This window comes from Bos indicus, chromosome 18 (assembly GCF_029378745.1).
Source record: "Bos indicus isolate NIAB-ARS_2022 breed Sahiwal x Tharparkar chromosome 18, NIAB-ARS_B.indTharparkar_mat_pri_1.0, whole genome shotgun sequence".
In the NCBI taxonomy this organism is placed as follows: Eukaryota; Metazoa; Chordata; class Mammalia; order Artiodactyla; family Bovidae; genus Bos; species Bos indicus.
This window is the reverse complement of record NC_091777.1, coordinates 61,216,592-61,243,871: the sequence shown is the minus strand read 5'-3', so window position 1 is coordinate 61,243,871 and position 27,280 is coordinate 61,216,592. Positions and strand designations below refer to the sequence as shown.

The window sequence follows — 27,280 nt, the reverse complement described above, 5'->3', positions numbered from 1 at the left end:
CTGAAATGTCTTAGGACTTCTCAAAAAGTATCTTGAGGCAAATAACCTGTTTATAGTTAGGGTTCAATGATAGATAGAAATTCCCGCATAATTTCCACTGTAGTCTGCAATAGCAGGTACACCTTAGTGCCAACTCCCTAGAGAATATTCTCCTAGTTCTTCGTGACCAAAGTCATATTCAGAACCAGAGGTTCCAGCAGAGAACTGTGACATTTGACCTACTAATACTTTTATCATGAAAATCAGTATATCCTCTACTTAGACTTTGTCCCCACTCACAGATACTTAAGAAACATATTTTCTTTTCATTTTTGTTCACACCCCAAAGCATGTGGGACCTTAGTTCCACGGCTAGGGAAGGAACCGCAATTCTGCATCGGAAGGTGGGGTCTTAACCATTGGAATGCCAGGGAAGCTCCTAAACACATTTTCTTTAATAAGTAACTTATTAACTCGAAATATATTTTCCTTTATATTGTAACGATTAATGCTTTCTGTGTACGAAATGATTAAATTGTCAACTCTGAGATCATAGCTCCCCCACCAGGGATTGAACCCACATAACCTACAGTGGAAGCACAGCGTCTTAACCACTGGACAACCAGGGAAGTTGCTAATACCACATTTAAAGACAAACCTGTACTCTCTTGGGATACAATTGTCTGTGGGCCTCTCACTTTTTCCTGTCTTGTGTTAGTTCTTCTCCAGATTATCCTTTCAAGGACTGGGCGAAGAGGAGGCGGTTAGGAAAGAAAGCCAATAGTGGGGGAGGGTGTTTGGGAAGCTAAGTGCAGAGCAGTCGATGTGATCCACGCGTCCCATTTGCCTCGTTTCGTGCCCACTTTTAGCACAAAAAGTCCTGCTTTTTGGAAACCTGTTCAGTCCTGGAAGAAGCAGGGCAATTGGTTGCTTCAGCAGCAGCAGCAACAACAATTAACAGAGACAATCTGTGTATCAACAGATTCTGTTAGGAGTAACGGTATGTCATTTCTGTGGTTACGTTATAAACGACAATGTTGGATTCCGGTCTTCCTCTTCCTTTCCCGAATCAGTTCCGAAGAGAAAAGCCAGCTGCCCTGTTGTAAGCAGGTCTCTGGTTACAATTACTGATGCTTCCTCCCAATGGATCATCTGAGTGATTACATTCTACTTTTCGTCACTGAGGAGACACCCATCTTCACACACTTACACAAAGGGCTTTTGAATTTTCCTCGTTTTTCAACTTGCTGAAAACATCTCGGCTTCCCATAGAGGCAGCTCTCAAAATTCTTCTCTTTTGCCTTAAGTTGTGTGAAACACTAACTTAGAACAGGCAGGAAGCAGCTCTGCTCCAGAGAAAATCGAAGAGATTTAAAGGCATCAAAAGGCAGAGAAAGGAAGCACAGCCGAACGGATCGACCAACAGACCCAAAACTCACAGGGGCGGGGGTGAGGGGAGGCAAGGCTCCGTCCCCACTGGCCCCGCCCCTACGTACCTGCGCTTCCGGCCTCGTCCCAACGTCGCCTCTCGTTGGCCGCGGCGTAGCGCACTCACCTTACTCTGTACTGGATGTTCCGCCCGCGCGTGCGCAGTATCCTGCAGACCCGGAATTGAGTTTAAATGAGCGACCGAGAGTTCTGGTGAGTTTGTTTGTTTGTTTGTTTAAAATCCGGATTTCCTAGTCCCACAGCCTGCTGTCCTTCACACGTGGGTTTCCGGGGTTTCTGTGGACGTTCAAACTACCGTCCCCATTTTCCCATCTCCAGTGTGTCCTCGCATAGCCGTGAGAAGTTCTGAAATCCGTTAGCTTAGCTGCCGGGTCCCTGGGGCTCACGTCCGCTTCCTGTTAATACCGTTCTAGAGTCCATGTCGGTGAAGGCAATGGCACCCCACTCCAGTACTCTTGCCTGGAAAATCCCATGGATGGAGGAGCCTGGTGGGCTGCAGTCCATGGGGTCCCTAAGAGTCAGACATGACTGAGCGACTTTACTTTTACTTTTCACTTTCCTGCATTGGAGAAGGAAATGGCAACCCACTCCAGTGTTCTTGCCTGGAGAATCCCAGGGACGGGAGAGCCTGGTGGGCTGCCGTCTATGGGGTCACACAGAGTCGGACATGAGTGAAGTGACTTAGCAGCAGAGTCCATGTCCTTCTCTGGCAGTTCTGCCTTCTAACTTGTAGAGACCGCTGCTTAAAGTCGTGCATTGCCCAACCCCTAGGTCCCTGATCCACTCCAACTCTGTATGGAGTTTGGTCAGGGTCTCGCTTAAGGTTTGAAGGGGAGGGTCAGCCTAGAACGTGTGGTTTTCACAGGAAGGGCCGCGAGTTCTGAAGAAAAGAATAAAACTAAAAACACCTCGTTTGATTCTGTGTTCCAGAATCCCTGCTGTGTCCGTGGCCGTAGAGGATTGTGTTTTGTGCCTGTTGAGATCCTCCCTCTGTGTGGGGCTGTGTTACAGGGAGCTCGGTGCGTTTTTCTAAGTATTGAACAGCCTATTTTCAACATTCAGGGGTTCCCAAGACTGATGTTACCTGAGAAGGAATCCCAGAGGAAGAGGAAAGCAAGGAGTCAGAAATGACTCGTTCCAAGGTAAGAGGCACAGTCCGTGTTTGTTCTGTCTCTCTTTTCTGAAATGCTGCTTCTTTGGACTTGATAAGCTTCTAAGACTTGATAAGCTTCTTAACTTCTGAACGGGTTTGTTTGAACTTACCCATAATGATCATCCCAAGGGACCCATTGCCCTCCTGGCATATCAGTGTGACAGGAAACAGTATTGCCAGCCAAAGAAGCTCACTCAAGCTTTGAAGTCCTGAGTTTTTATTGGGACAAGACAACTTCCGTCCACCATGTCAGGCACATAGTGGTTGAAGCAAAACAGAGACCATTGTCCCTGGACTACCGCCTCCCGTATATATTGTAACGCAGATTCCTCAGCTTTTTTCCCTGTCACTTTCACTTCTTTCCCTTTTGATCTGGACTGATTTACAGGAGCCTGGGTGTTGCCTCTGAGCCATCCCAAGAGTGCCTTCCAGGTTTCAGGGAATCACCAAATGGTGAGTCACCTGGTTGCTGCAGGGAATCTCTGTCTATCTCTGCCGGTGTCACGTGATGACTTAGCTTCAGGGTTCTCAGCAGTCACCTCTCACTGTGGGACACGACTGTTGGGTCACTCGGCCATTCTGTGCCATCAGTCGCTCGGAGAGACCACTGGGGAAAAAGGGACGCCTTTTGGTCAGCCAGTGACTCTCAGTACTCCCATTCTATGGTAGGTAGGCTAAGAGTGGTTTCTGTTATATCCCAGAAGGCTCTCTCATACTCAACCCTTGGCTACATTGTCAGAAACTGGAAAATTTTGACCCTCCAAAAGGCCTGGCTCCAATACAAATGGGGGACCCCCAAAAATGGCCTCTGAGTGGCACACTAGGGAAAGACTCCGAATTTCCTTCCGTTCTGTTGCCTCCGTCTCCTGTCCCTCTCTGTGTCTCTCCAGCAGATTTCCTAGATGACCCCTACTCGGCCTTTCATATCCACAGGATCTCTAGGAAAGGATTCTGAGGTTCCCTTTGGTCCAGCTCTTTCTTCTATATTCAAAAGCCTGAAGGATCAAAAACTGTCCTAATATTCTGAAGAATCCCCTTCTAAGGAAGCTGATCTCTCAGGTGGAGAGGGAACCAAGCTTCCCCACTCGTGAACATCCTAAAAAATTCCGTTCTGACTACTCCTGTTTCTCAAGCCTGGGAAGGACCAAGCTTCTCCCACTCTTGCAAATTCCCTTAACCCTTCAGATTCTTCTAATGGGCCAAAGACATCACTTCCCACCAGAGGGGCAGTCCAAAATTTTTATCAGCTGAAAGATCCGAGTCAATTTGAGCATTAGTTGGTCTATATTTTAGCTATAAAACTAGGACTACAGAAAGGAAAGATGACTTTTTGACACAGGATGGCCCTGATATTCTTTAGACTCTGGAGAAAACTGGTTAAAATGAAATTTTCTTTCCCTTGGAAACTGCAAAACTGGTTCTTTTTGTATATGCATTTAAAAACAACTAGCTTGTTAAAAGGCCTGCCTAGGGCAAAGTTTGAAGTTAGGCCTTTCCGTGTCCTTGACATACACTGCCCACTTTGCCTTAGACCTGACTCAGCCTTGGACAACTCAGAACTTCAAGCCAAACAAAGAAACAAACAAAAAAAGCGGGTCAAAGATGTTTTAAATCTCAGGCAGGAGACTAGGAAATCTCTGTCTATTGTCTGGATTTATGTACGTCTCAGTGTGCGCTCTTTTTTTTCTTTTTTTTTTTAATGCTGAAGTGATAAATGAGTTCTAATTTAAAGGAAAATAAACACTTGCAAATCAGACAATTCTAACTACAAGAGAAATTAAATTAAATGAATTTCAGATTCACGTGAACTGGGAAATATTCAATATTAAATATCCAGTATTAATGTTTGTTTGCTAATCTAATGTAGATATGTCTAAGAGTCATTAGGCAGAGTATTTTCATTGTGCCTAGGTTTATTATAAGTTAAATATTTTTATATTTTTGTATCTGTTACAAGTTTGTCAACCAGCAAAGTACCTCTCGGAGAAGGCAATGGCACCCCACTCCAGTATACTTGCCTGGAAAATCCCGTGGATGGAGGAACCTGGTAGGCTGCAGTCCATGGGGTCGCTAAGAGTCGGACACGACTGAGTGACTTCACTTTCACTTTTCACTTTCCTGCATTGGAGAAGGAAATGGCAACCCACTCCAGTGTTCTTGCCTGGAGAATCCCAGGGACGGGGGAGCCTGGTGGGCTGCCGTCTATGGGGTCGCACAGAGTCAGACACGACTGAAGTGACTTAGCAGCAAAGTACCTCTAGGAAAGAAAAAAAAAAAAAACCTCAAAGAAAATGTAAAAGAGGTAGGAGCTTTCAGAGAAACTCTTTTAAGAATAATTATATTTTAGAAATGTCTGTCTAAAACATTCTCTAGATTTTGGTAACCTGAATTTCTGGGGCTGTGCTACACTAACTGATGGAAGTTTATTGACTAGCTAGGTCATTTCCAAATAAAATAAGATTCTGAAACATTCACTAATGAGGACTAACTTCCTCTTACAGAGATAGTAGAGATTTTGGACTATTCATGAATAATGCTTGATGCCATCCTGAGATGGTCTCTAGAAATTTTTTTATAAAAATTATCACTGGTATTTATATTCTCCAATCTATAGAATGCTTAAGTTCCTGGTTGCTTAAGGAAAGTAGGATGTGTATTTTCACTAAAGAAGGTATGAGGGATGAAATTACATTATATGAAGGGAAAAGGAGGTAGGTCTGACAGGTGGTTGTTTCAGGATGGGAGAACAAAGTCATGTGTACAGAAAGTGGTAAGAATATTTTATGGAAAGTGGACCCCAAGGGAAGAGTTTTGTGCGTAAATACAAGTTTTCTTGAGATGTTGAGCTGCCTTTGATACTGGATTTTAAGTTTCTTTACCTCTGAAGGGATCTGTTCTGTTTACCTTTGAAATCTTCATTACTTCGGCTAAGTGAATAGTTTCCCCGTGATCTATATGATTGTATCTGACTGAGTGTTATAACCCCTTTTGAAATTTGTCCACAAAACTTCCTAAATGACTTGACTTCTAGCTGACTTTGGAATGCTTCAGAGGGCCCCTGAGACATCCCAGGGAACTACTAAACTACCTGGGTTCATTGGACATGTAAAGTTACATGGGAAGTATGGTTGAAGGGTTGATAAATCTCAGATTATGCTGTATGGTGGATGTTACAAATATAGATATCTTAAAATTATGTGAGTTCATATAGATCTGTGAAGTGAAGTCACTCAGTCGTGTCCGACTCTTTGTGACCCCATGGGGTGTAGCCTATAGGCTCCTCGGTCCATGGGATTTTCCAGGCAAGAGTGCTAGAGTGGATTGCCATTTCCTTCCCCAGGCGACCTTCCCGACCCAGGAATCGAACCCAGGTCTCCCGCATTGCGGGCAGACGCTTTACCGTCTGAGCCACCAGGGAAGCCCAAATATTTATTTATTTGGCCGCGCCAGATCTTAGTTGCAACATGCAGGATCTAGTTGCCCCACCAGGGTTCGAACCTGGGTCCCCTGCCTTGGGAGTTCAGAGTCTTAGCTGCTGGGCCACCAGGGAAGTCACCATAGATCTGATATGCCCTAATAAAATGGGGTCAACTATAATTCTACTTATCCTGTGAACGTGGTACAAGTCACAGCAATGACCAGGCTACACTGTCAACTGCAGTTTAATCAGATTTAAACATGCCTTCTATGGTTTCACTCTGATGCCTTTGTAAGAATACTGCGACTTCATGATTTATGGAAAAGTGTTTTCTAAGGTTAACCAATAAACAAGTCTTGTTTGCTATCTGGTAAGCTTGTACCAGACTGGAATTTAGTCGAATCTCTATGTTAATGGAACAAAGTTTTCTTAGAATGTAGCTTTCAATAAGAGATTATGAATTTCTTTCCCTTTAAGTGATTTATATTCATTTTTAAAATCTTTTGTTACTTCGGTAAAGTGAATAGGCATTCCTTAAGATAATGGTACATGTAGACAAAGCTCATCCTTCTTCTACAAAAATAACCCCTCACGCTTAGACTTTTGCCATCCTGATGTCCTTAAAACATGGCCATGGTCTGCTTGTCAATCAGGGAATTAAAAATGGGTGAACAATAGCTGTAAATCAAAGAGTCAGGGCTATGGGAAATGCAACATGGCTGCCTGGCTTTTCCCGGCTCCCTGACACACCTCATTTTTATTTGATGGGTAAAGCCTTCCCTGGCTACAGGGTTAATGCCCTCATAATGAAAAAATTATGTTTAACTGAATATTAACTTTTTTTCACTGCTAAAGTAAGTTTCTAGTTTTGTTAATTAAAGTCAGTGTTCACTAAGACTCACTTCTGAGATAGTTCCTTATGTTATATTTCTAAAAGATTTAATTCAGTTATTAAAAAGGACACTCTAAGTTTGTTTCTAAAGCTAATCTCAGTAAGCAATCTTCGGATAAAGAATAGATGCTCCGTGATATACAAGCAGGAGATTACCATCTGGCTAGTCATTTAACAAGGCAAGTCAGATGACCTGGAGTATACTGGGCTCTACCTAATGAAAGTTCTTGACTTTTCACTCTTACTTCAGATCAAATCAGATCAGTCTCTCAGTCGTGTCTGACTCTTTGTGACCCCATGAATCGCAGCACGCCAGGCCTCCCTGTCCATCACCAAATCCCGTAGTTCACTCAGACTCATATCCATCGAGTCAGTGATGCCATCCAGCCATCTCATCCTCTGTCTTCACTTCTTCTCCTGCCCCCAATCCCTCCCAGGATCAGAGTCTTTTCCAGTGACTCAACTCTTCGCATGAGGTGCCCAAAGTACTGGAGTTTCAGCTTTAGCATCATTCCTTCCAAAAAAATCCCAGGGCTGATCTCCTTCAGAATGGACTGGTTGGATATCCTTGCAGTCCAAGGGACTCTCAAGAGTCTTCTCCAACACCACAGTTCAAAACCATCAATTCTTTGGCGCTCAGCCTTCTTCACAATCCAACTCTCACATCCATACATGACCACAGGAAAAACCATAGCCTTGACTAGACGGACCTTTGTGGGCAATGTAATGTCTCTGCTTTTGAATATGCTGTCTAGGTTGATCATAACTTTCTTACTTAGTCCTGACTAATAACTGCTAGCTATAACTATATTATTTTCTATGCAGCTTGTTTCAGAGGATTGATTCTTATGTTACTCAATGTGTGGCTGAGCCTGTGATAAAATGCTGATATGCAGCTCCACATGCTATCAATGATTGTAGTAATGTAACTCTAGATATGGGAAGAAGGAAGAAAAGGGAATATTTTCCTGGACCAAGTGGCTAGTAAGACAGGTATGGTCCAGAGATTTTGCTACTCACAAGGCCCGCTCTAGAAACAGCACATTGAGTGGTCTATCAATGGATCCTTCCCTAGACCTGGGAATCAGCCTTCCCAGTGCTGCAGGACACAATGGCCAAGAAATGCCCCCAGAGCATGGTCAAATATGTGGCTATGAAGGGACCCTGCTGACTGGACTCTGCCAGCTGTCTCTACAAAGATGACATCATGATAACTGTGAGCTCCTGACTTTCAACACCCTGCAAAAGGAGTTCAGAGTAGAGATCAGAAATAAGGCACTGTGCTCTGGGAAAATCCCAGAACTGGCCTTCCAAGAGTGAGGTGTTTTCAGGTAAAGATTTTTTGAGCCCCAATTCTGGCTTCTTCTCGTACCTAGAGAAACACTAACGTCACGAACCAATGTCCAGTCCTGGTTTTCCTGGCTAGCCCCTGAGCACCTTTTCTACTTCTCTTCATCTTTGGGCCATGTACCTTTAACTTTCTTGTACAGTTTGTTTCTTCTAAAATAGCACAAGTTTCCAAGTGGTCCTGCAAGAATATTCCCTGACCAACACCTAGACAATGCTGAAACAAGTCACCTTATCATTCCATGGACTCTCATCTCCCTCCTCCATAATACTCTGTGACAGAGTAGGCAAAGGGAACCCAGAGCCCCATTGCGCCTCTGTTAAGCCTGAAGAAGCTGGAGTGGTCTTCGCCCCCTTTTCCTTGAAACTGGATTCCCAAATGTGTGAGAAGGGAAATGGGTAGGTAGTTAGACATGAGCAGGGTATCAACAAGGGCCAAAGAATTGGCCCTAAAAATAAAGAGGGAGATATGTGGTGACCCAGGGACTAAAGAGCACATAAAACCAAGGAGGGTCTTGGAATGCAGGAATGAAAAAACAAGACCCTTAGCATCTTTCTCTCCCCCATGTTGTAACTGTTGATGGATTTCTGGTCCTCCTGAGCAGTATAAATGGTCTCCCCTCCTTCCCCATAAGGAGAAAGTATTTTTCTTTCTCTTCTCCCACCCAGTATAGGTGCCTTATCCATTCAGCAAATGATCCGCAGGACCCCTATCCCACTCCTTGTACCCTGGCTATGAGTGGACTAAGGACCCCTGTTCAACATCCGTTCTCATTTGTGCTGGCCTGCTCTTCTAACAGCGTCCCCCATTCTAATAAACTGTACTTCCCTCTCATTTTGTCTCAAGTCTGGAAATTCTTTTCCAACACGACCCCAGACCACAAGAAAGGTTACTATCCTATTAGACCTGTTGAAGTCTGTAAAACAAAGTTCCAACTTAAGTATGAATTCTTACCTTAGTATTCTGTTACATTGGGGTTCAAAATCATCATTCATTGAGCAGAATTTTCAACATTACTAACTCAAATAACCTTGCTAAAAATGTGGTACTTTGGCCCCAATTCAGAACTCTTGGTTCAGAATACATTAAAAAAAAAAAAAAATTCCTGTTTCTTTGATAAACAATTTATACTGTGTCACACAAATAGAACACTGAAGAATAAATATGCTGATGCTGCCCTGATTATTTTATAATTGCTCTTTCAGATGAGAATAGTTTCTCTAATGCTTGTGGATCATAACTTATCCTCTTTTGTTCACATTGGAAATTGGTAGAAAGGAGTACTGAGTAAAACATATGTTTTGTAATACAAGCCAAGGCACTAAATCTCGACTAGGACTCTGAACTTGCCGTTTTCATCTTGGATCACATTTGGAAGACTTCCCACGGCCTATTGGTATCTGTTCTTTGTATTTCAGGGATGGCTGACATTCCAGGATGTAGCCATAGACTTCACTCAAGAGGAGTGGGAGTGCCTGGACCTCGGTCAGCGGGAATTGTACAGGGACGTGATGTTAGAGAACTACGGGAACCTGGCCTCCTTGGGTGAGGATAACTGCCTTCCAGAATCCCTTATCTACCCACTGGGTTTTAGTTGCGTCATGTCAAGAATGTCTTCTGAAATGTTCTGCTTCCTACAGTAGTTTCAGATCTCTGCTTTCTAGGGCAAAAATGGGTATTTGAGTTTAGAAAGAAAGGGGATGATTCATGATGAATCGTTATGCTGGTGACGTTTTTCTTCCTTGATGTACTCTGCCTCCTTCCTTCTAGTTTAGTGGTAATTGTGAAAGTTCTGTGGTATTAAATAGTTGCACCCTCTCTTAATTTCACATTGACACTACTTAACTTTTGCCTTAGTACTACTTGACCAGAATCTCAGGATCTGATGTTAGGTGTGTGTTAGTATTGTATAGCTGCTTTGAATAAAGTATTTAAGGAAATCGTTTTCTAGAACAAAATGCATTCTCATCTCACCTGAATACATATTGGATTCGATACTGATGAATCTCTAACAACACAAATATTTCTTTCTCTGATAAATAGGGCTTGTCTCTAAGCTGGACCTGGTCACCTTTCTGGAGCAATTAGACGATCCCAGGAATATAAGGAGAATGGGGACAACAGCCATTTACCCAGGTAGGTATGAATGGTTGGAGATGATGACTCAGATGAGAGGTCCAAATAGCAGGGAGGAACTCATCCTTCATCACATGGTTTCGGAAGATTTGCTTCAGTGAAAATGGTTTTCAAAAACCTGAGTTTGTGTCTGCTACTATCATAGAAATGTATCACCTGCCCCATTCTGTCTCTTAAATCATTCATGAATTTATCTTCAGTGATTACTTTTCTCCACCACAGTGTGAACTAAAAGTCTCCTCTTGGCTTGTGACAAACTGCATTCATTCATTGTTCTTCGATTTCTTGGGGGCCCTAGAAAAACTCTGCCCATTTCTGAGTAACTGCATGACAGTCCTTTTAAAGGTTCCTTCTACCTCTAGACAGAAATGTGTGTGGATTGGTAGACAAACTGCCAAACTTCTAGCGATACTGGGGATGGGTTTTTGTTCTCTGGTTTATAATTTCCTATCCACTGGGAGCGACACATCAGATCAGATCAGATCAGTCACTCAGTCGTGTCCAACCCTTTGCAACTCCATGAATTGCAGCATGCCAGGCCTCCCTGTCCATCACCAATTCCTGGAGGTCACTCAGACTCACGTCCATCGCATCAGTAATTCCATCCGGCCATCTCATCCTCTGTCGTCCCCTTCCCCTCCTGCCCCCAATCCCTCCCAGCATCAGAGTCTTTTCCAATGAGTCAACTCTTCCAATGAGGTGGCCAAAGTAGTGGAGTTTCAGCTTTAGCATCATTCCTTCCAAAGAAATCCCAGGGCTGATCTCCTCAGAATGGACTGGTTGGATCTCGTTACACTCCAAGGGACTCTCAACAGTCTTCTCCAACACCACAGTTCAAAAGCGTCAATTCTTTGGCGCTCAGCCTTTTTCACAGTCCAACTCTCATATCCATACATAACCACAGGAGAAACCATAGCCTTAACTAGACGAACCTTTGTTGGCAAAGTAATGTCTCTGCTTTTGAATATGCTATCTAGGTTGGTCATAACTTTCCTTCCAAGGAGTAAGCATCTTTTAATTTCATGGCTGCAGTCACCATCAGCAGAGATGTTGGAGCCCAGAAAAATAAATTTTGGAGCGACACATAGGAACTTCTAAATACATTTCAAATTCAAGTAATTTTTCACTGCAGAAAGCCAAACCTCGTGACAATGAAAGAATGCACATCTCAAGTTGACTTCAAAGTTTCTCTTTTCCTTATATGATCTCATATTAAATATCTTTAGTGGATTTGCCCCAATTCTAACATGCTAAAATAATGTTATTCTGTTACGTCATAGAATTTTAAAATAAATTGGCATAAAATCTTAGCACATTTTCCACTATATTGTTAATGGTTGATTCAAACTATGGCAATTTTTAAATTATATAAAAAGTCTTTTTTTAAAGTTCTAACTGGAATATAGCTGTTTTCCAATTTTGTACTCTTATACAGCAAAGAGAATCAATTATACATACCAGTTCAGTTCCATGGCTTAGTCGATTCTGAGTCTGCGATCATGATCTGCAGCAGGCCAGGCTTCCCTGTCCATCACCAACTCCCAGAGCCTGCTCAAACTCATGTCCATCAAGTCCAAGATACATCCAACCATCTCATCGTCTGTCGTTCCCTTCTCCTGTCATCTTCAATCTTTGCTAGCATCAGGGTCTTTCTCAGTGGGTCAGTTCTTCACGTCAGGTGGCCAGAGTATCGGAGCTTCAGCTTCACCATGTCCTTCCAATGAATATTCAGGACTGATGGAGAGGTGTGGTCTTCTTGCAGTCCAAGGGACTCTCAAGAGTCTTCTCCAACACCACAGTTCAAAAGCATCAATTCTTCGGCGTTCGGCTTTCTTCATGGTCCAGCTCTCACATCCATACATAAGAATTGGAAAAACCATAGCTTTGACTAGATGGACCTTTGTCAGCAAAGTAATGTTTCTGCTTTTTAATATGCTACCTAGGTTGGTCATAGCTTTTCTTCCAAGGAGGAAGGGTCTTTTACTTTCATGGCTGTAGTCACCATCTACAATGATTTAGGAACCCCCAAAAATAAGATCTCTCACTGTTTCCACTGTTTCTCCTGCCGATTGCGATGAAACGATCTGACCTGTGCCATGATCTTCGTTTTTTGAAGGTTGAGTTTGAAGCCACCTTTTTCACCCTCTTTCAGTTTCATAAAGAGACTCCTCAATTCCTCTTCGCTTTCTGCTATAAGGGTGGTGTCATCTGTATATCTGAGATTATGGATATTTCTCCCTGAAATCTTGATTCCAATTTGTGCTTCATCCAACCCGGTATGTCACATGACGTACGGTGCATATAAATTAAATAAGCAGGCTGACAATATACAGCCTTGACGTACTCCTTTCCCCATTTGCAATCAGTCCGTTGTCACATGTCCAGTTCTCACTGTTGCTTCTTGACATGCATACAGGTTTCTTAGGAGGCAGGTAACGTAGTCTGGTGTTCCCATCTCTTTAAGAATTTTCCACAGTTTCTTGTGATCCACGCAATCAAAGGCTGTGGTGTAGTCAATACAGCAGATGTAGTTGTTTTTCTAGAACTCTCTTGCTTTTTATATGATCCAAGGGATGCTGGCAATTTGATCTCTGGTTCCTCTGCCATTTCTAAATCCAGCTTCAAGAGCTGGAAGCTCTTGGTTCATGTACTGTTAAAGCCTGGCTTGGAGAATTTTGAGCCTTTGCTATTGTTTGAAACGAGGGAAATTGTGTAGTAGTTTGAGCGTTCTTTGGCATTGCCTTTCTTTGTGATTGGAACGAAAACTGACCTTTTCCTGTCCTGAGGCCACTGGTGAGTTTTCCAAATTTGCTGGCTTATCGAGTGCAGAACATTAGCGTTATCATCTTTTAGGACTTGAAATAGCTCAGCTGGAGTTCCATCACCCACACTAGCTTTGTTGGTCATCATGCCTTCTAAGGCCGACTTGACTGTGGACGCCAGGATGTCCGTTACTAGGTGAGTGATTATACCATTGTGGTTATCTTGGTCATTAAAATCTTTTTTTTTTTTGTATAGTTTTTCCATGTATTGTTGCCACCTTCTCTTAATATCTTTTGCTTCTTTTAGGTCCATCCCGTTTCTGTCCTTTATTATTCCCATCTTTGCATGAAATATTCCCAGTACCTTTATTTTTCTTAAAGAGATCTCTAGTCTTTACTGTTCTATTGATCTCCTTCTCATTTAGGTCTCCATAGAGTAATAAGTAGACTTCCCTGTTTCAATCATAGTTTTAAAGTCTCTCTTCTTATTTAATTTCTTAAAACTAGTACTGTATTAAGTTTATCTTATTTGTTTTCAGCTTCCTCAGACATTTTCCTATGTGTCTTCAGTTTCTGATTAGTTCTCTGTCCCTATAATTTATGATTTTTAGATTGAAATATCTAATAGACCATTCTCAGAAACATGTGTGGCAAGAAGTGGAATTAAAAATCACTGGCACCTAGAATTTCTGAAAGTGAGTGTTTGGTGTCTCCACTTAAGATGACTAAAAGCAAGAATTAATCATTAGATTGCCTATCACCGCTTAATTCAGTGGTCCTTGGAGGTTTTTATCTTGTTTCTTCCCCTATAACCTAATTCTTTGCCATCTCATTTTGTCTAGCGTTCTGTTTGTGGTCTCTGTTTTGACGGGTTCAGGAACCTAGTTAGTCTTCCTTCTGGTATCTGTCCCTTGGTGGGTGAGGTTGGTCCAGAGGTTTGTGCCCTTATCCTCTCTTGATCTGTGCTTTGATGCTGGTAACTGTGACTGGAGCCCGCCGGGAATATTCAGGGCTGTTGTCCCCTTGTTCTGTGGGTGTTACTGCCCTCTTTCTCGTGATGCCTGCTCCCTGCGTGGTGCGATAGAGCCCCCAGATCTGATTCTTAGCTGTGATTCTGATCTGTGGTACCACACTGCTGGGACTGGAGCACACGCACTGGGAGAGAAGTCACTAAGTATTACTCTTGTGGGGATGTTCACCTCAGGGTGTGCCCTGTTGTGCCCTCTCCTGCATTCTGCAAGCTCTCATGTTATGTAGTGCTGGCACTGCTCTTGGCCCCACCCTAACCGAGGGCATGATGGCCCGTGGCACTGTGGTCTCTCAGATGTTGTTTTCACAGGGTCACCAGCGTAGATTCAGTGAAGTCAGGTCCTGGGATTGCATTCAACGTGGAGCTGGAGCCACTGTGGTGTTATGGGGCAGCTCAGGCTCTGTCCTGGCCCAGCCCCTTTGTGTGGGAGCCCACAAAGCTTACAGCTGCCAAAGCTACACCTGCCATGAATGAGAAAGCCCTGGTATTTGATTCAGATGCTCCGTAGAGGCTAAGGTTACAAAGCCGGTTGTGAGTGTAAGACCATGGATTGTGTTGCTGGGAGGAGAGGTTTCATCTTTTCTTCTTAATCCCTGAGGTTCAGCTGTACTTTCAGCTCCATCCGTGTGTGTGACCAACTCAGAGGTTCTGCTCCTGAGGCTGCCCCAGAGCACAGGGGTCTGTTGATTGTGGAGGAGGTCGATGGGGGAGGCCATGGCTGGGGGATCAAATGACCTACATGGGTGGAGTTCTTCGTAGTCCCTGCTGAGCAGGGGCCGGTCTAAGGGACAAGGGATGCAATGGGCTTCCTGTTTGGGTGTCACTCACCAATGGCGCTCTGCTCTCTGGTGGTTCAGGCTCCGACCACAAGCATCCCGTTTGCAGAGCTCCTCCCTCACTCCCATCACTTCAGGCTGTTTCCTCACAGCCAACAGCAGTCGTCTGCCTCAATCTGCTCTCCAAACCCCACCTTTCAGCACCCAGCACTTGTCTGCATTGGTGGAAAAGCCTCTAGGGCTGGATGGGCAAGGCTGAGGTCAGTACCCTGTGTGCAGGTCTCACTCTGTCCTGCTGCCACACGCTGATGGCTGTGTTCTCTTCCCACAGAGAATGAGGCTCTCTTCTGTCCAGACTGAGCTCCCCCAGTGAGGGGCTTCCCGGGATATGGAGACCTCTCCTCACTTTCATCTCCCCACAGGGTTGCAGGCCCCAACCCACTTCCTCTCCTCTTCCTTTTCCTTCTTCCTGCTCTCCTCTTCCTTTTGTCCTGAGTAGCTCAGGAGGAATCTTTCTTGTCTTTTCAGATTTCCAAGGGCCTCTGCTAGTGTTCAGCTGGGCTCTGTGAGAATTGTTCCATTTCTCATTCATTTGTGGAGAGAGAGATGAGCTCCACATCTGCCTAAGCCTCAGGCATCTTGATCCTTCGATCTCTATTTTACTTTTAAACTAGCGATGGTCATCAATTTTCTCTAATCTTTAAAGATATTCACTGAGAAGAGCAGGGAAAATTACTTGTTATTTGGTATCTTTCAGCTGTGTCTCCACAAGATACCCAGGATTTGATGCCGAAGAATCCAGCATTAGAAGATGTATTCCCCAAAGCCAACCTAATAATATGTCAAACATTTCGCCTCGGAAACTTAAATTTAATAAAAGACAGGCAATATACAAGGGTAAATGAAAGACAGAGAGGATGTTTATATGGACATAAAGAAATGGAGACAGGTATACATAATGCTAATGTTACTGCAAAAAGAAATGAGCAACGTGCGTCAAATTGGGAAAAACACCAAGTTCAGTCCTCAACGTCTGCTGAGAAGTATAAGTGTTTAAGAAAAGATGTCCATCCTTTTTTAAAAGATACATGTTCTCTAAAAGGGAACATGGAAAATCTGAAAGGTAATCTAGTCTCTACTGCAAATACTCATTCAGAGAATTCTGAAGGTAGGCTTCGACTAAACATGCATTCAAGCATGTCTGAATACCTACAATTTAACAATGAGAGGTCAAACTCACAATTTAATCAATTTGAGGGATCCGTGAGCAGGGGGTCTTTTTTCTTCCCACAAAAGATATTTTCTCTCCATTCCAAGATGTATAATGTTGATGATAATGGAAGAGACGCCATCCAGCCATCATTGTTCAGTACATACCATGATATGGTTAATACACAGGAGCTTTCCATGTATAATAAAATGAGTCAGGCCTTAAGGAAGAGCTCCAGCTCCAATAATTACCGGAGTATTTATGGTGGAGTGAGAAGGTATTCAGGCAGTGAAACTGGGTCTACGGTTGAAGGAGACTCAAACCTTATGAAACATCGGGGACCTGAGTCTTCAAACAAGGATTCTAAAAGTAAGACACTTAGAAATACCTTTGATCAAATGGCAGGTTTTTCTCTAGATAAGAGTACTTGTAGTGAAGAGAGGACTTGTCGTGAATATGGTAAGGTTTCTAATCAGTCTTCAGAACTTATTCGACAGCAGACTGTTCAGAATCCACAGAAAGAAAACAAGGGTAATATATGTGGGAATGTCTTCAGTAAAGCATCCAATCTAAGTAAACATAGGAAAATCCATACAGGAAGGAAACCTTTCAAATGTACAGATTGTAGCAAAGCGTTTAACCGTCGTTCACATCTTACTCAACATCAGCGAATTCACACTGGAGAGAAACCTTATAAATGTACAGAGTGTGGCAAAGCCTTTCCTTACAGTTCAAGTCTTACTGAACATCAGCGAATTCACACTGGAGAGAGACCTTATAAATGTACAGAATGTAGTGTAGCCTTTGTCTGTTCCTCACATCTAACCTATCATCAGCGAATTCATACTGGAGAGAAGCCTTATAAATGTAAAGAATGTAACAAAGCCTTTCTTAGTCGCTCACTTCTTACTCAACATCAACGAGTTCATTCTGGGGAGAGACCTTATAAATGTAAAGAGTGTAATAAAGCCTTTATTCGGCGCTCACATCTTACTAAACATCAGCGAATTCATACTGGAGAGAGACCTTATAAATGTAAAGAGTGTAACAAATCCTTTAGTCAGTACTCAAATCTAGCCTATCATCAGCGAATTCATACTGGAGAGAGGCCTTATAAATGTAAAGAATGTAACAAAACCTTTATCCATCGCTCACATCTTACCCAACATCAGGGCATTCATACTGGAGAGAGACCTTATAAATGTAAAGACTGTAACAAAGCCTTTATTCAAAATTCAGATCTAACCTATCATCAGCGAATTCATACTGGAGAGAGGCCTTATAAATGTAAAGAACGTATCAAAACTTTTATCCTTAGCTCACATCTTACCCAACATCAGCAAATTCATACTGGAGAGAAAACTTATCATTGTACACAGTGTGGCCAAACCTTTATATGTCATTCAAAGTTAATTGTACATCATCGAATCCATACTAGGGAGAAACCATACAAATATAAAGAATGTGGCAAAGCCTTTTTTACGAGTTCGGACCTTTGTCATCATCAGCGAATTCATAGGGCGGATAGACGTTATCAATGTACAGAATGTGGCAAGGCTTTTATTACGCGTTCTAGGCTTACTAAACATCAGCGAATACATACTGGGGAGAAACCATATTCATGTGTTGAATGTGGCAAAGCCTTTACTTGCAACTCAACACTTACTCAACATTGGCGAATTCATACTGGAGAGAGACCTCATAAATGTAAAGACTGTAACAAAGCCTTTCATCGTCGCTCATTGCTGACTCAACATCAGCGAGTGCACACTGGAGAGAGACCTTATAAATGTACTGAATGTGGCAAAGCCTTTGGTCGCTACTCAACGCTTTCTACACACCAGCGAATTCATACTGGAGAGAGACCTTATAAATGCACAGCATGTGGCAAAGCTTTTAGTCGGAGTGATCATCTCTCTAAACATCTGAGAACACACACTAGACAGAAACGCTAGTAATGGCACAAGTGATGGAAGAGATTTTCCCTAAATGTGCATCAGAAAACACAAGAGTTTATACGAGAAGCCTATGGAGATGATGTAGCGAATATGTAGAAAGGCATTTAATCAAAAGTTAAATCGAAGTAAATATCAGAGATTGCCTAATAGAAGGCATTTCATCAGTCCTCTTTGCTGAAGTTTCTCTGAAGGAGAATGACTGTAGGGAGTACTCCATAGTTAAAACACATAGAAAGTGGATATATTAGCATAAATCATGAGAAGAAGGTTGATGGTGAGAAAGTTACAATTCTTAGTAATGTATGTATGCTTGTTAATAATGACGTGATTTGAGATTATTTGAAGTGAATGTTATTAAGCCTCAAATCATCCATACTATGCTTTGTTTCTAGTGTGTTTGCAGACATAGATTTTTGATGGTTTATTAAAGATTAGTCTTTTATATTGTGTTGCAACCATTTCTATCTATCCTCCATTAGAAAATGAAGGATACCGTACTGTAAAATGGACAATGACCATCTAAATGGAGGTGTTTGGCATTGATGTGAAATATCTGGATGTTGCCATGATGTAGTGGTCATTGAATCTTTCCATGTTGTAAAGTAAGCAGAAGTCGGTTGTAAGGTTTCAATAGTAATATCCTTGATTTTAAGAAGAACACAATGACAGTTCATTGCAATGTTGGTGTATCTTTATAATATCAACACAGGTCATGATTATTCCTTGACACTGTTGAAATAAACACAGCTTTTGTGATAACCTCGAAATGTATTAGAAACTTCCTTGAAAAGGCATGGAATTAGTGTATACCATGCTTGCTAAGTGCTTCCTAGCCTTTGTTTGGTAAGCCATAAAAATCACAAGTGTCACATCATTATAACAGAGAAATGAATATCTTTCTCTGTACTTTTGATCTGTACTTAATCATGGATCATGCCGTGGATTGTAAAAGGTTTTATTTCAACTATGTGTGCAATTAATACATGGTAATTAATAAAAGTAAATGCCTTTTCGTGTTTCGGTTGATTGTAATGATGGAAATGTTAACCCACCACCAACAGTAACCTCTCCCACCTTATTTAAGGTTGTAGTGAAGGGACCACAACGAACTGTTTGGTAGCACAGAGAGATGTCATATGTGGAATTACTTGACTCACTGGCTTTAAACTTCTCATAACTTCATATACATTCCCTCACTTCTTTGTTGTATCTCCTCTCCCATTTTGTAACTACTTGGACACTGACGATTCTAATAAGAAGGATGATACAGAGTATTGTTGACAGTTTCCCTAAACTGCTCCATGCTGTTGCTGCCTCAGCATCTGTCTGGGAGCAGGCAGCCTGCACTTCCCTGAACTCAGACCAGCAGTCCTATGAGCACCTGCATGAGATGACCACCTTACTTGAGACCAGCAGTCTTGCTGAACCCCAGGGTCTATTCACAGACCCCCTTCAATCCCACCGAGAGAGTCAATTTCTAGGTAGGTTTTTAAGTCCGGGGGTCCGCCAGGAGAGAAGGATCTGGAATTCTCAAGGAGGAAAAAAGGAAAAAAGCTTTGTTTTGTTTTTTTCCCCTCTACATTTCTGAGGATTATATAACAATCGTATATCCTGCTTGAGGACAGTCTCTGGGAAAAAAATATTCTGGCCAATCGTGTTATCTTACAATGTAAAATATTGCAGTGGATCTAGTGAGGTTTTTACAACCTTTGGATATTGTTTTGATTCACTGTAATAACTAATTAAAAGTATATAACCCCATTGCTAACACTGGCGAGGGGGCATTCTTTCTGCCACCTTCTGATGTCTATGTCAAAAACTTTCTCTTTTTTATACTTTAATAAAACTATTATGCAAAAACTCTAAACTATTAAGCCTCGTCTCTGGCTCCGAATAGAATCCTTCTCCTCAGGAGGCCAAGAATCCAGGCGTCTTTTGTGGTTCAGCAACAAACTTTCATCTTGGGGGCTCTTCCGGGACTCTTCAGGACAAGGTGAGGATGCGTGGAGCTGTAGTTATTTCTACTGCTAGGGAACATGTCTTTTGCTATACTTCACTAGCTCTACAGTGTGCTTGTGGGAATGAATGAGATACCTTGCGTGAATCAACTGAGGAGCCCTGATCTGCAGTTCTCGGTGACCTCATATGGCTATGGCAGAAACCTGTACCAACATGCCAATGCCAAGAGGCACCCAGTGTCTCCTTCGGGCAATGACTAGAAATGGGCAAAGTGTGTGGATCGAACTCTCATTTCTTGGTCAAACTTTCCAGTCTCTGATCACTTCATGATTTCTTGGGAACTAGAACTCTTAACCAATCTGCCAGATCCTAGACTTTCAAGGGGCTTGTGATCTATGCCATTACTGTGTAGTGTTACTTAGCTCTCCAGCTTGGATTGGTAGTCAGGAAGCGCCTAGCCTCGCTAGGTATGGAAAGTCAGGAAGCTAGATGGAGCTCTAGCTCCATGAGTATCTGAAGTTAAAGGTTACTCAGATTGGAGGTGCAATGGGTTTCTTCCTTTGGCAACACTAGCTGTTAGTGGACCAGAGGCGGCTTTCCAGTAGCTTTTGTCCCGACTCCTTATTCTTTCTGTGGAATCTGTGAGAATGAACTGGAAAGACTGGCCCTAATGAGAACAAAAATCAGTTTTTCCTCACTGGCGAGCCGTTGCCCATCTCTTTTGCTATCGCTCATACTGGTGTGGTGATGCTCGGAAGGGACATCTCAGCTTTATGTTCGTATCGTTTGGTCTTACTGTGGTCAGGAATATACTCAGGGTTGTGCACACGCACTCAGGTGACGAATGTTTCCCAAAGCGGTCTTAGCTTGGGAGGCATTCCTGAAGGTTACTCTGATTGCACCCCAGGTGGCATCAGAGGCAAGCAAGGTTTTAATGGTGAGTAACTGGGCATAAGTCTGAGATGCCATCAGGTCTACCCCTGGTGCATCTCCAGCCCATCTTGGTGGTAGAACCAGGAGGGACAAGTACGGCCCCTGCGTTGTTAGGGACAGACTAAGTCCCACCAGGAAAGGAAAGCTTTGGTGTAACGTCTGTCTACACCCCTCTCTAGAGCAAGGAGGGATGCCTCTGGTATGGTGCTTGTTCCTTTTTTCTCTCCTATAGATGGGAGCTAACAATTCAAGCCTCACTCCTTTGAACTGTATCCTGAAAAATTGGGATAGATTTGATCCCCAGAGCTTAAAGAAGACACGCCTGATCTTCCTATGTGATACTGCATGGCCACGGTATCCGTGGGAGGATGGCAAACGGTGACCGGTTGGAGGGTCTCTGAATTATACTACTGTTTCACAATTAGACCGGTTCTGTAGAAAACAGGGGACATGGGTAGAAGTAGCATATGTGTTGGCCTTTTTCTCTCTGCGAGGTATGCCGGACTAATGTCCTAAGAGTATAGACTTGACTGTGAAACCTTCAGCTCCCTCCTGTCTTCCTCCTTTGGCCCCATACCCGGAACTCCCACTGAACAAACTGAAAGTCAGGGAACCGACCCCCACCACCACCCCAGGAAGGGTTGCCTTGGTCTCAATAAAAACCCAAGCACAAGCTCGAATCAAGATCACTGTGAAAAATATCAATAACCTCAGATATCCAGATGACACCATCCTTATGGCAGAAAGTGAAGAGGAGCTCAAAAGCCTCTTGATGAAGGTGAAAGAGGAGAGTGAAAAAGTTGGCTTAAAGCTCAACATTCAGAAAACGAAGATCATGGCATCTGGTCCCATCACTTCAAGGGAAATAGATGGGGAAACAGTGGGAACAGTGTCAGACTTTATTTTTGGGGCCCCAAAATCACTGCAGATGGTGATTACAGCTATGAAATTAAAAGACGCTTACTCCTTGGAAGAAAAGTTATGACCAACCTAGATAACATATTCCGAAGAAGGCAATGGCACCTCACTCCAGTACTCTTGCCTGGAAAATTCCATGGATGGAGGAGCCTGGTAGGCTCTAGTCCACTGGGTCGCTAAGAGTGGGACACAACTAAGCGACTTCACTTTCACTTTTCACTTTTCACTTTCATGCATTGGAGAAAGAAATGGCAAGGCACTCCAGTGTTCTTGCCTGGAGAATCCCAGGGACAGCAGAGCCTGGTGGGATGCCATCTATTGGATCGCACAGAGTCGGACAGGACTGAAGCGACTTAGCAGCAGCAGCAGATAACATATTCAAAAGCAGAGACATTACTTTGCCAACAAAGGTCCGTCCAGTCAAGGCTCTGGTTTTTCCAGTGGTCATGTATGGATGTGAGAGTTGGACTGTGAAGAAGGCTGAGCACCAAAGAATTGATACTTTTGAACTGTGGTGTTGGAGAAGACTCTTGAGAGTCCCTTGGACTGCAAGGAGATCAGCTCTGGGTTTTCTTTGGAAGGAATGATGCTTAAGCTGAAACGCCAGTACTTTGGGCACCTCATGCGAAGAGTTGACTCACTGGAAAAGATTCTGATGCTCGGAGGGATTGGGGGCAAGAGGAAAAGGGGACGACAGAGGATGAGAATGCTGGATGGCATCACCGACTCAATGGACGTGAGTCTGAGTGAACTCTGGGAGTTGGTGATGGACAAGGAGGCCGGGCGTGCTGCGATTCATGGAGTCGCAAAGAGTTGGACATGACTGAGCAACTGAACTGAACTGAACTGAACTGAGGAGCGTTCCATCATTAGGGCTGCCAGATGAGACATGGGACTTGACCCTCTTTGTACATGAAAAAAATCACACTGAACTGGGGATCCTCACACATGCAGTTGGGCCAATCTGCGCCCAGTCTCATGCCTGTGCAAAGCACTGGATCCAGTGGTCACGGGACGGCCGCAATGCCTCCGGGCATTAGCTGCCACTGTGATTCTGGCCAGAGAAGCAGGTAAGCTTACACTAGGACCAAATGTAAATGCAAAGGTTCCCCATCCTGTTACTGCCCTGATGAAAGGGCACACAAGTGGCTGGCCAACTCCAGGAGGATTCACTATCAAGAACTGCTTTGCAAGAACCCACGGGTCCAACTCGAGACTGTGCCGACACTGAACCCCACCACTTTTTCCCTACGGAATAGGAACCCCGATCGTAACTGTGAGGAGCACATAGTTGAGATTTACTCGAGCAGGCTGCACCTGATGGGCATTCCCTTCTAGAACCCAGAACTGGACCTGTTCACTGACAGAAGCAGTTTCATCCAAGATGGGCAGCACAAAGCAGGCTCTGGCGTAACAGCAACTGACGAGATAGGAAGGCAGAGGCCGGGCCACAAGGGTGGGCAGCACAGCGGGCGGAACTCTGTGCACTCTCCTTGGCACTGAGCACACGAAGGGAAAGAAGTCAACATCTACACCCAGGGAAGGTATGCCTTTGCTACTTACATGTACATGGAGCCCTTTATCAAGAAAAGGGACTATTGACAGCGGGAGGAAAGGAGATTAAAAAACAAAAAAGAAATCCTTCAGCTGTTAGAAGCACTCAGGAAGCCTTCCCAAGTCGCAGTCATCCATAGTAAAGGCCATCAGCAAGGAACTGATCCAATCACCAAAGGGAATTAGTTGGCTGACCAGGCTGCCAAGGAGGTGGCAACCCAACGGAGCCCCACAGTGGGCCCCGAGTGCATGTTTACAGTCCTCATGGCACCAGAATTGCCTCCATCCCCGAGATATACCAAGGAAGAAGATCAATGGGCTGTAAATGAAGGAAGAATAAAAGAAAAGGAGGGCTGCTGGAGACTCCCAGACCAAAGACTCTTTGTCTCCAGCAATACAGAAATCTAGCTGGTAAAACAACATAATAAGAAAACTTGTTTAGAAAAAAGTGCGCTGGGGAGCTTACTGGACCGCTACTATTTCGTTTCTAAGCTCCCAGCCCTGTGTGTTCAGATCAGTCCTAACTGTGTGACTTGTGCCCAGAACAATGCCAGCCAAGGATGAAGACACAACCCAGGGGTGCTGACCGTTGGGACACTGCCCTCTGAAGATCTAGAAGTGGACTTTACTGATGTCAAGCCCTATAGGGGCTCTAAGGATTTCCTGGTGGTAGTGTACACCTACTAGGGATGGGCTGAAGCCTACCCCACGTGCACTGAACAGGTACGAGAACTGGCAAAGGCCCTGTAAAGAGACATGATCCTGAGTTATGGGCTGCCTCTCTCCATAGGGTCTGACAATGGGCCAGCTTTTGTGTCTCAGGTAATCCAAACTTTATCCTGCACACTGGGACTCAAATGGAAGCTTGACACGTCTTACAGGCCTCAGAGCTCAGGAAAAGTTGAAGGCATGAATTGTACCCTCAGCCCTACATTAGCTAAAGTCTGTCAGGAGACCAGTTTTCTTGGGTTGACATGTTACCCCCAAGCTTTACTCCAAGCCCGATGCACCCTAAGTCCTTAGGCTATTCTCCCTTTGAGATCTTATATGGGAGAAACCCCCAGTGACAGGAAAACTCAAGGGAAGCCCCCAACAACTAGCTCACCTGGAGGTGTCCCAACACCTTCAGATCCTGGGACAAATCTTCCACCATATCGCCTGAGAACCCTAGAAAGGGCACCCATTCCTTTGGGCAATTCGGTTCATGCTTACCAGCCAGGAGATGAGGTAAGGGTTGAGTATTGGAAGAAAATGACCAAGTCAGCTAGTTGGGACAGGCCCTCACATGGTTGTCTGGGCAACCATATTGCTGTTAAAGTTACAGGCATCATCTCTTGGATCCACCTCACCAGAGTCAAGAAGGCAGCAACTTCCTATGATGAGGACAGCTAGAAAACAGTTCAGGACCCCAGATTTCCCGTCAAGGTCTGGTTCCAAAAACAAGAGCCCTCACTCACCAGAGACGCTGAGCCCTGCTCTAGTCGCTCCAGAAGCTGACTAGTCCACGCACGGCAGACGCTTGAGGATTCCTTAGCCTTGCTCCAGCCACACTGCGGCAGCTCTCTGGTCAACGCTCAGCAGAAGCTTGAGGATCTGGCTATCCAGATATTAATGGATTTCTATTGTCAACCCTGGCCTCTATCCCTGATTGGTATTACTGCTGTGCTGTTCACTACAGGACTAGCGTCAGTCACAGCGCAAGTGTAGGATTTGGGTCAGAAGCTGCGGTTAGCCGTCTGTTATCTCACTGTAGTGGCAAGCTTCATTCTAATTAGATGTTTCTTATGATCGATTCTCCCTACTATCTAAATTGCTCACAGTATAGCTGACCCCCCTTCACGATAGGCTCAGTTGCTATAGTGGTGACCACCCAAAGATGGGGAGAAAACCCTTTGCTTGTGCTCAGTTACCTGTTATGTGCAGGCTGCTTTGGAGCCTTTTGCTGTCCCTTGCCGTAACAGATGGAGCCGTTCCTTCTCCATCACGCACCTGTCAACATTACAGTCAACCCTTGGAAAATCGCCTATTCAACCATCAGCTAGAACAATGTATAGATAGCCTATCCTATAGGCGGATCACTTACGGTCTTTTAGATCAGGTGATGTATATCCAGGGTCCTGGTGCCAAAAATGTTTCCCAGTTATGTCCCCCACTGCTGCTACCTTTTCCCCACCAGAGGATCCAAACCCCAGGGGCATCCCGACACCATGGCATTGCCATCATGCTCCTGGGCCTCCGTCTACCCCCAAATGCCACGTAGATGTTACAATACAGAACAGCTGTCTGTCTGCCAAATAAATGGAAAAACCTACTGGACAGGGACAATAATGCAGACAAATGAAATCACGGACCAACTTTGCCCTTAAAAATCAGCCTCTGCCTGTTGGCAGTATGACTGAGGTTACAGAGTTAACTCCCCCTTAGACCTTCATCTGTACCAGGTTCTCAGCGCAACTCTTCACGTTCTAAAGGACACCATCCCCCAGCTGGCCAGGGATTGCTGGCTTTGCTCATCCTTAGGAACTCCACGGTATTTAGCTTCACCAGTAACATGAAATATTGCAGCAGCCTTGGGAACTCTTAAAGATCCACCCTTACAAGGGCAAGTCTTAAGGGCAATTGAGTTAACTCAGAAGGCTCCAGATGATTTAAAAATGATGGAAGAACTGAAGCTGTAGTCAATTTAGCCTGGGACAAATATAATCAAACTATAAAAGGTGAGTTGCCCACTCTTCTTCACACAGACGTAATATGGTGCCCCTCCATCAAGGCCTTTTCTTGGTTTGTGGGCCAGATGCTTACTTATGTCTCCCAATCAGTGGATGGGTATCTGCACCTTAGCTTTCCTCACTCCCCAGATGAATATTGGCCCTAACAACCAGACTCTCACGGTGCCTCTGACAGCACACTTGCGGTCAAAAAGACCCATCCAGTTTATCCCCTACTTTGGTTCCAAAATTTTGGCTGGGATAAGTATTGGAACAGGATTGCTTCATCAATCACCTACTACCATATACTATCCAAGGACTTCACATGAAGGAGGAAACAGAACAGGCTCTATCTTGAAAGCAGGACTCCATCTTGGGCTGGACTGTGGACCTTGAGCTATATGCCCAGTATCTATGGAAATGAAATATCCACTAGAAAACCAGGCCCTCTGGAAGGAAGAGGCCCAGGGCTCTCTGTGGCCTAAAAAAATGTCCTAATTATCTGTGTAATTGAATAGAACCATACGTTCTATTATGCTTACTGGGGTATGACCACAGGCCTATTGATAATTGTCTACTGTTAACTACCTAGGCTTAAGACATATGATTGAGGGTTAATTTTGATTGTATCTTTCTTTTTCCTTTTGTTCAGACTAGTTTCAGGGAACCTTATACACATAGGGTATGTAAGGCTTTCACAAAAACTGGTTGGGGTGCTTGGGTAAGAGGAGACTCTGCCTTGAGCCCGCCTGTGTAATAAACTGCACTACACTATCTGCATTGTCTTTCTGAGTGAGTTCGTTTCCCAGAACACGTGGCTACAACACAGAGACGACATTGAGAGAGTAGCAACATCTTTAGTGGCCTTACAGAACCAGCTGGATTCTTTGGCTGAGGTGGCTTTACAGAATAGGAGAGGGCTAGACCTATTGACAGCTGAAAAGGCAGGCCTCTGCCTCTTCTTGAATGAAAAATGCTGCTTTTATATAAACCAATTAGGAATAGTAAGAGACATGGCCTAACAGCTAAGGGAATGAATCATGAAAAGCAGCGAGGAACTAGAAAATTCCTGAAGTAATTGGAACAATATCTGGAGC

General features: G+C 43.9%; 1 protein-coding gene across 7 annotated transcripts; it reads left to right on the top strand.

The window, feature by feature from the left end:
• Nucleotides 1-1,506: 1,506 nt before the first annotated feature.
• On the top strand, nucleotides 1,507-19,978 carry LOC109572009 (zinc finger protein 665-like). 7 transcript variants are annotated; one of them, XM_070771624.1, is made up of 6 exons: nucleotides 1,507-1,620; nucleotides 2,359-2,570; nucleotides 4,539-4,628; nucleotides 9,658-9,784; nucleotides 10,283-10,375; nucleotides 15,701-19,978. In XM_070771624.1, the coding sequence occupies exons 2-6, from the start codon at nucleotides 2,556-2,558 to the stop codon at nucleotides 18,106-18,108; spliced, it is 2,733 nt and encodes a 910-aa protein (XP_070627725.1). In that variant the 5' UTR covers nucleotides 1,507-1,620; nucleotides 2,359-2,555; the 3' UTR covers nucleotides 18,109-19,978. The 7 variants fall into 7 exon arrangements, with proteins under 7 accessions (XP_070627725.1, XP_019834096.2, XP_070627729.1 ...); XM_019978537.2 differs by lacking the exon at nucleotides 4,539-4,628 and adding an exon at nucleotides 2,970-3,034; XM_070771628.1 differs by lacking the exon at nucleotides 15,701-19,978 and adding an exon at nucleotides 11,408-15,694.
• The last annotated feature ends 7,302 nt before the right edge of the window (nucleotides 19,979-27,280 follow it).

Bases quoted from the DNA above. Each gene is read 5' to 3' on its own strand.
- LOC109572009 (XM_070771624.1), top strand. The intron at 9,785-10,282 runs GTGAGGATAACT...TCTGATAAATAG, and splicing joins CGGGAACCTGGCCTCCTTGG to GGCTTGTCTCTAAGCTGGAC. The intron at 10,376-15,700 runs GTAGGTATGAAT...GGTATCTTTCAG, and splicing joins GACAACAGCCATTTACCCAG to CTGTGTCTCCACAAGATACC.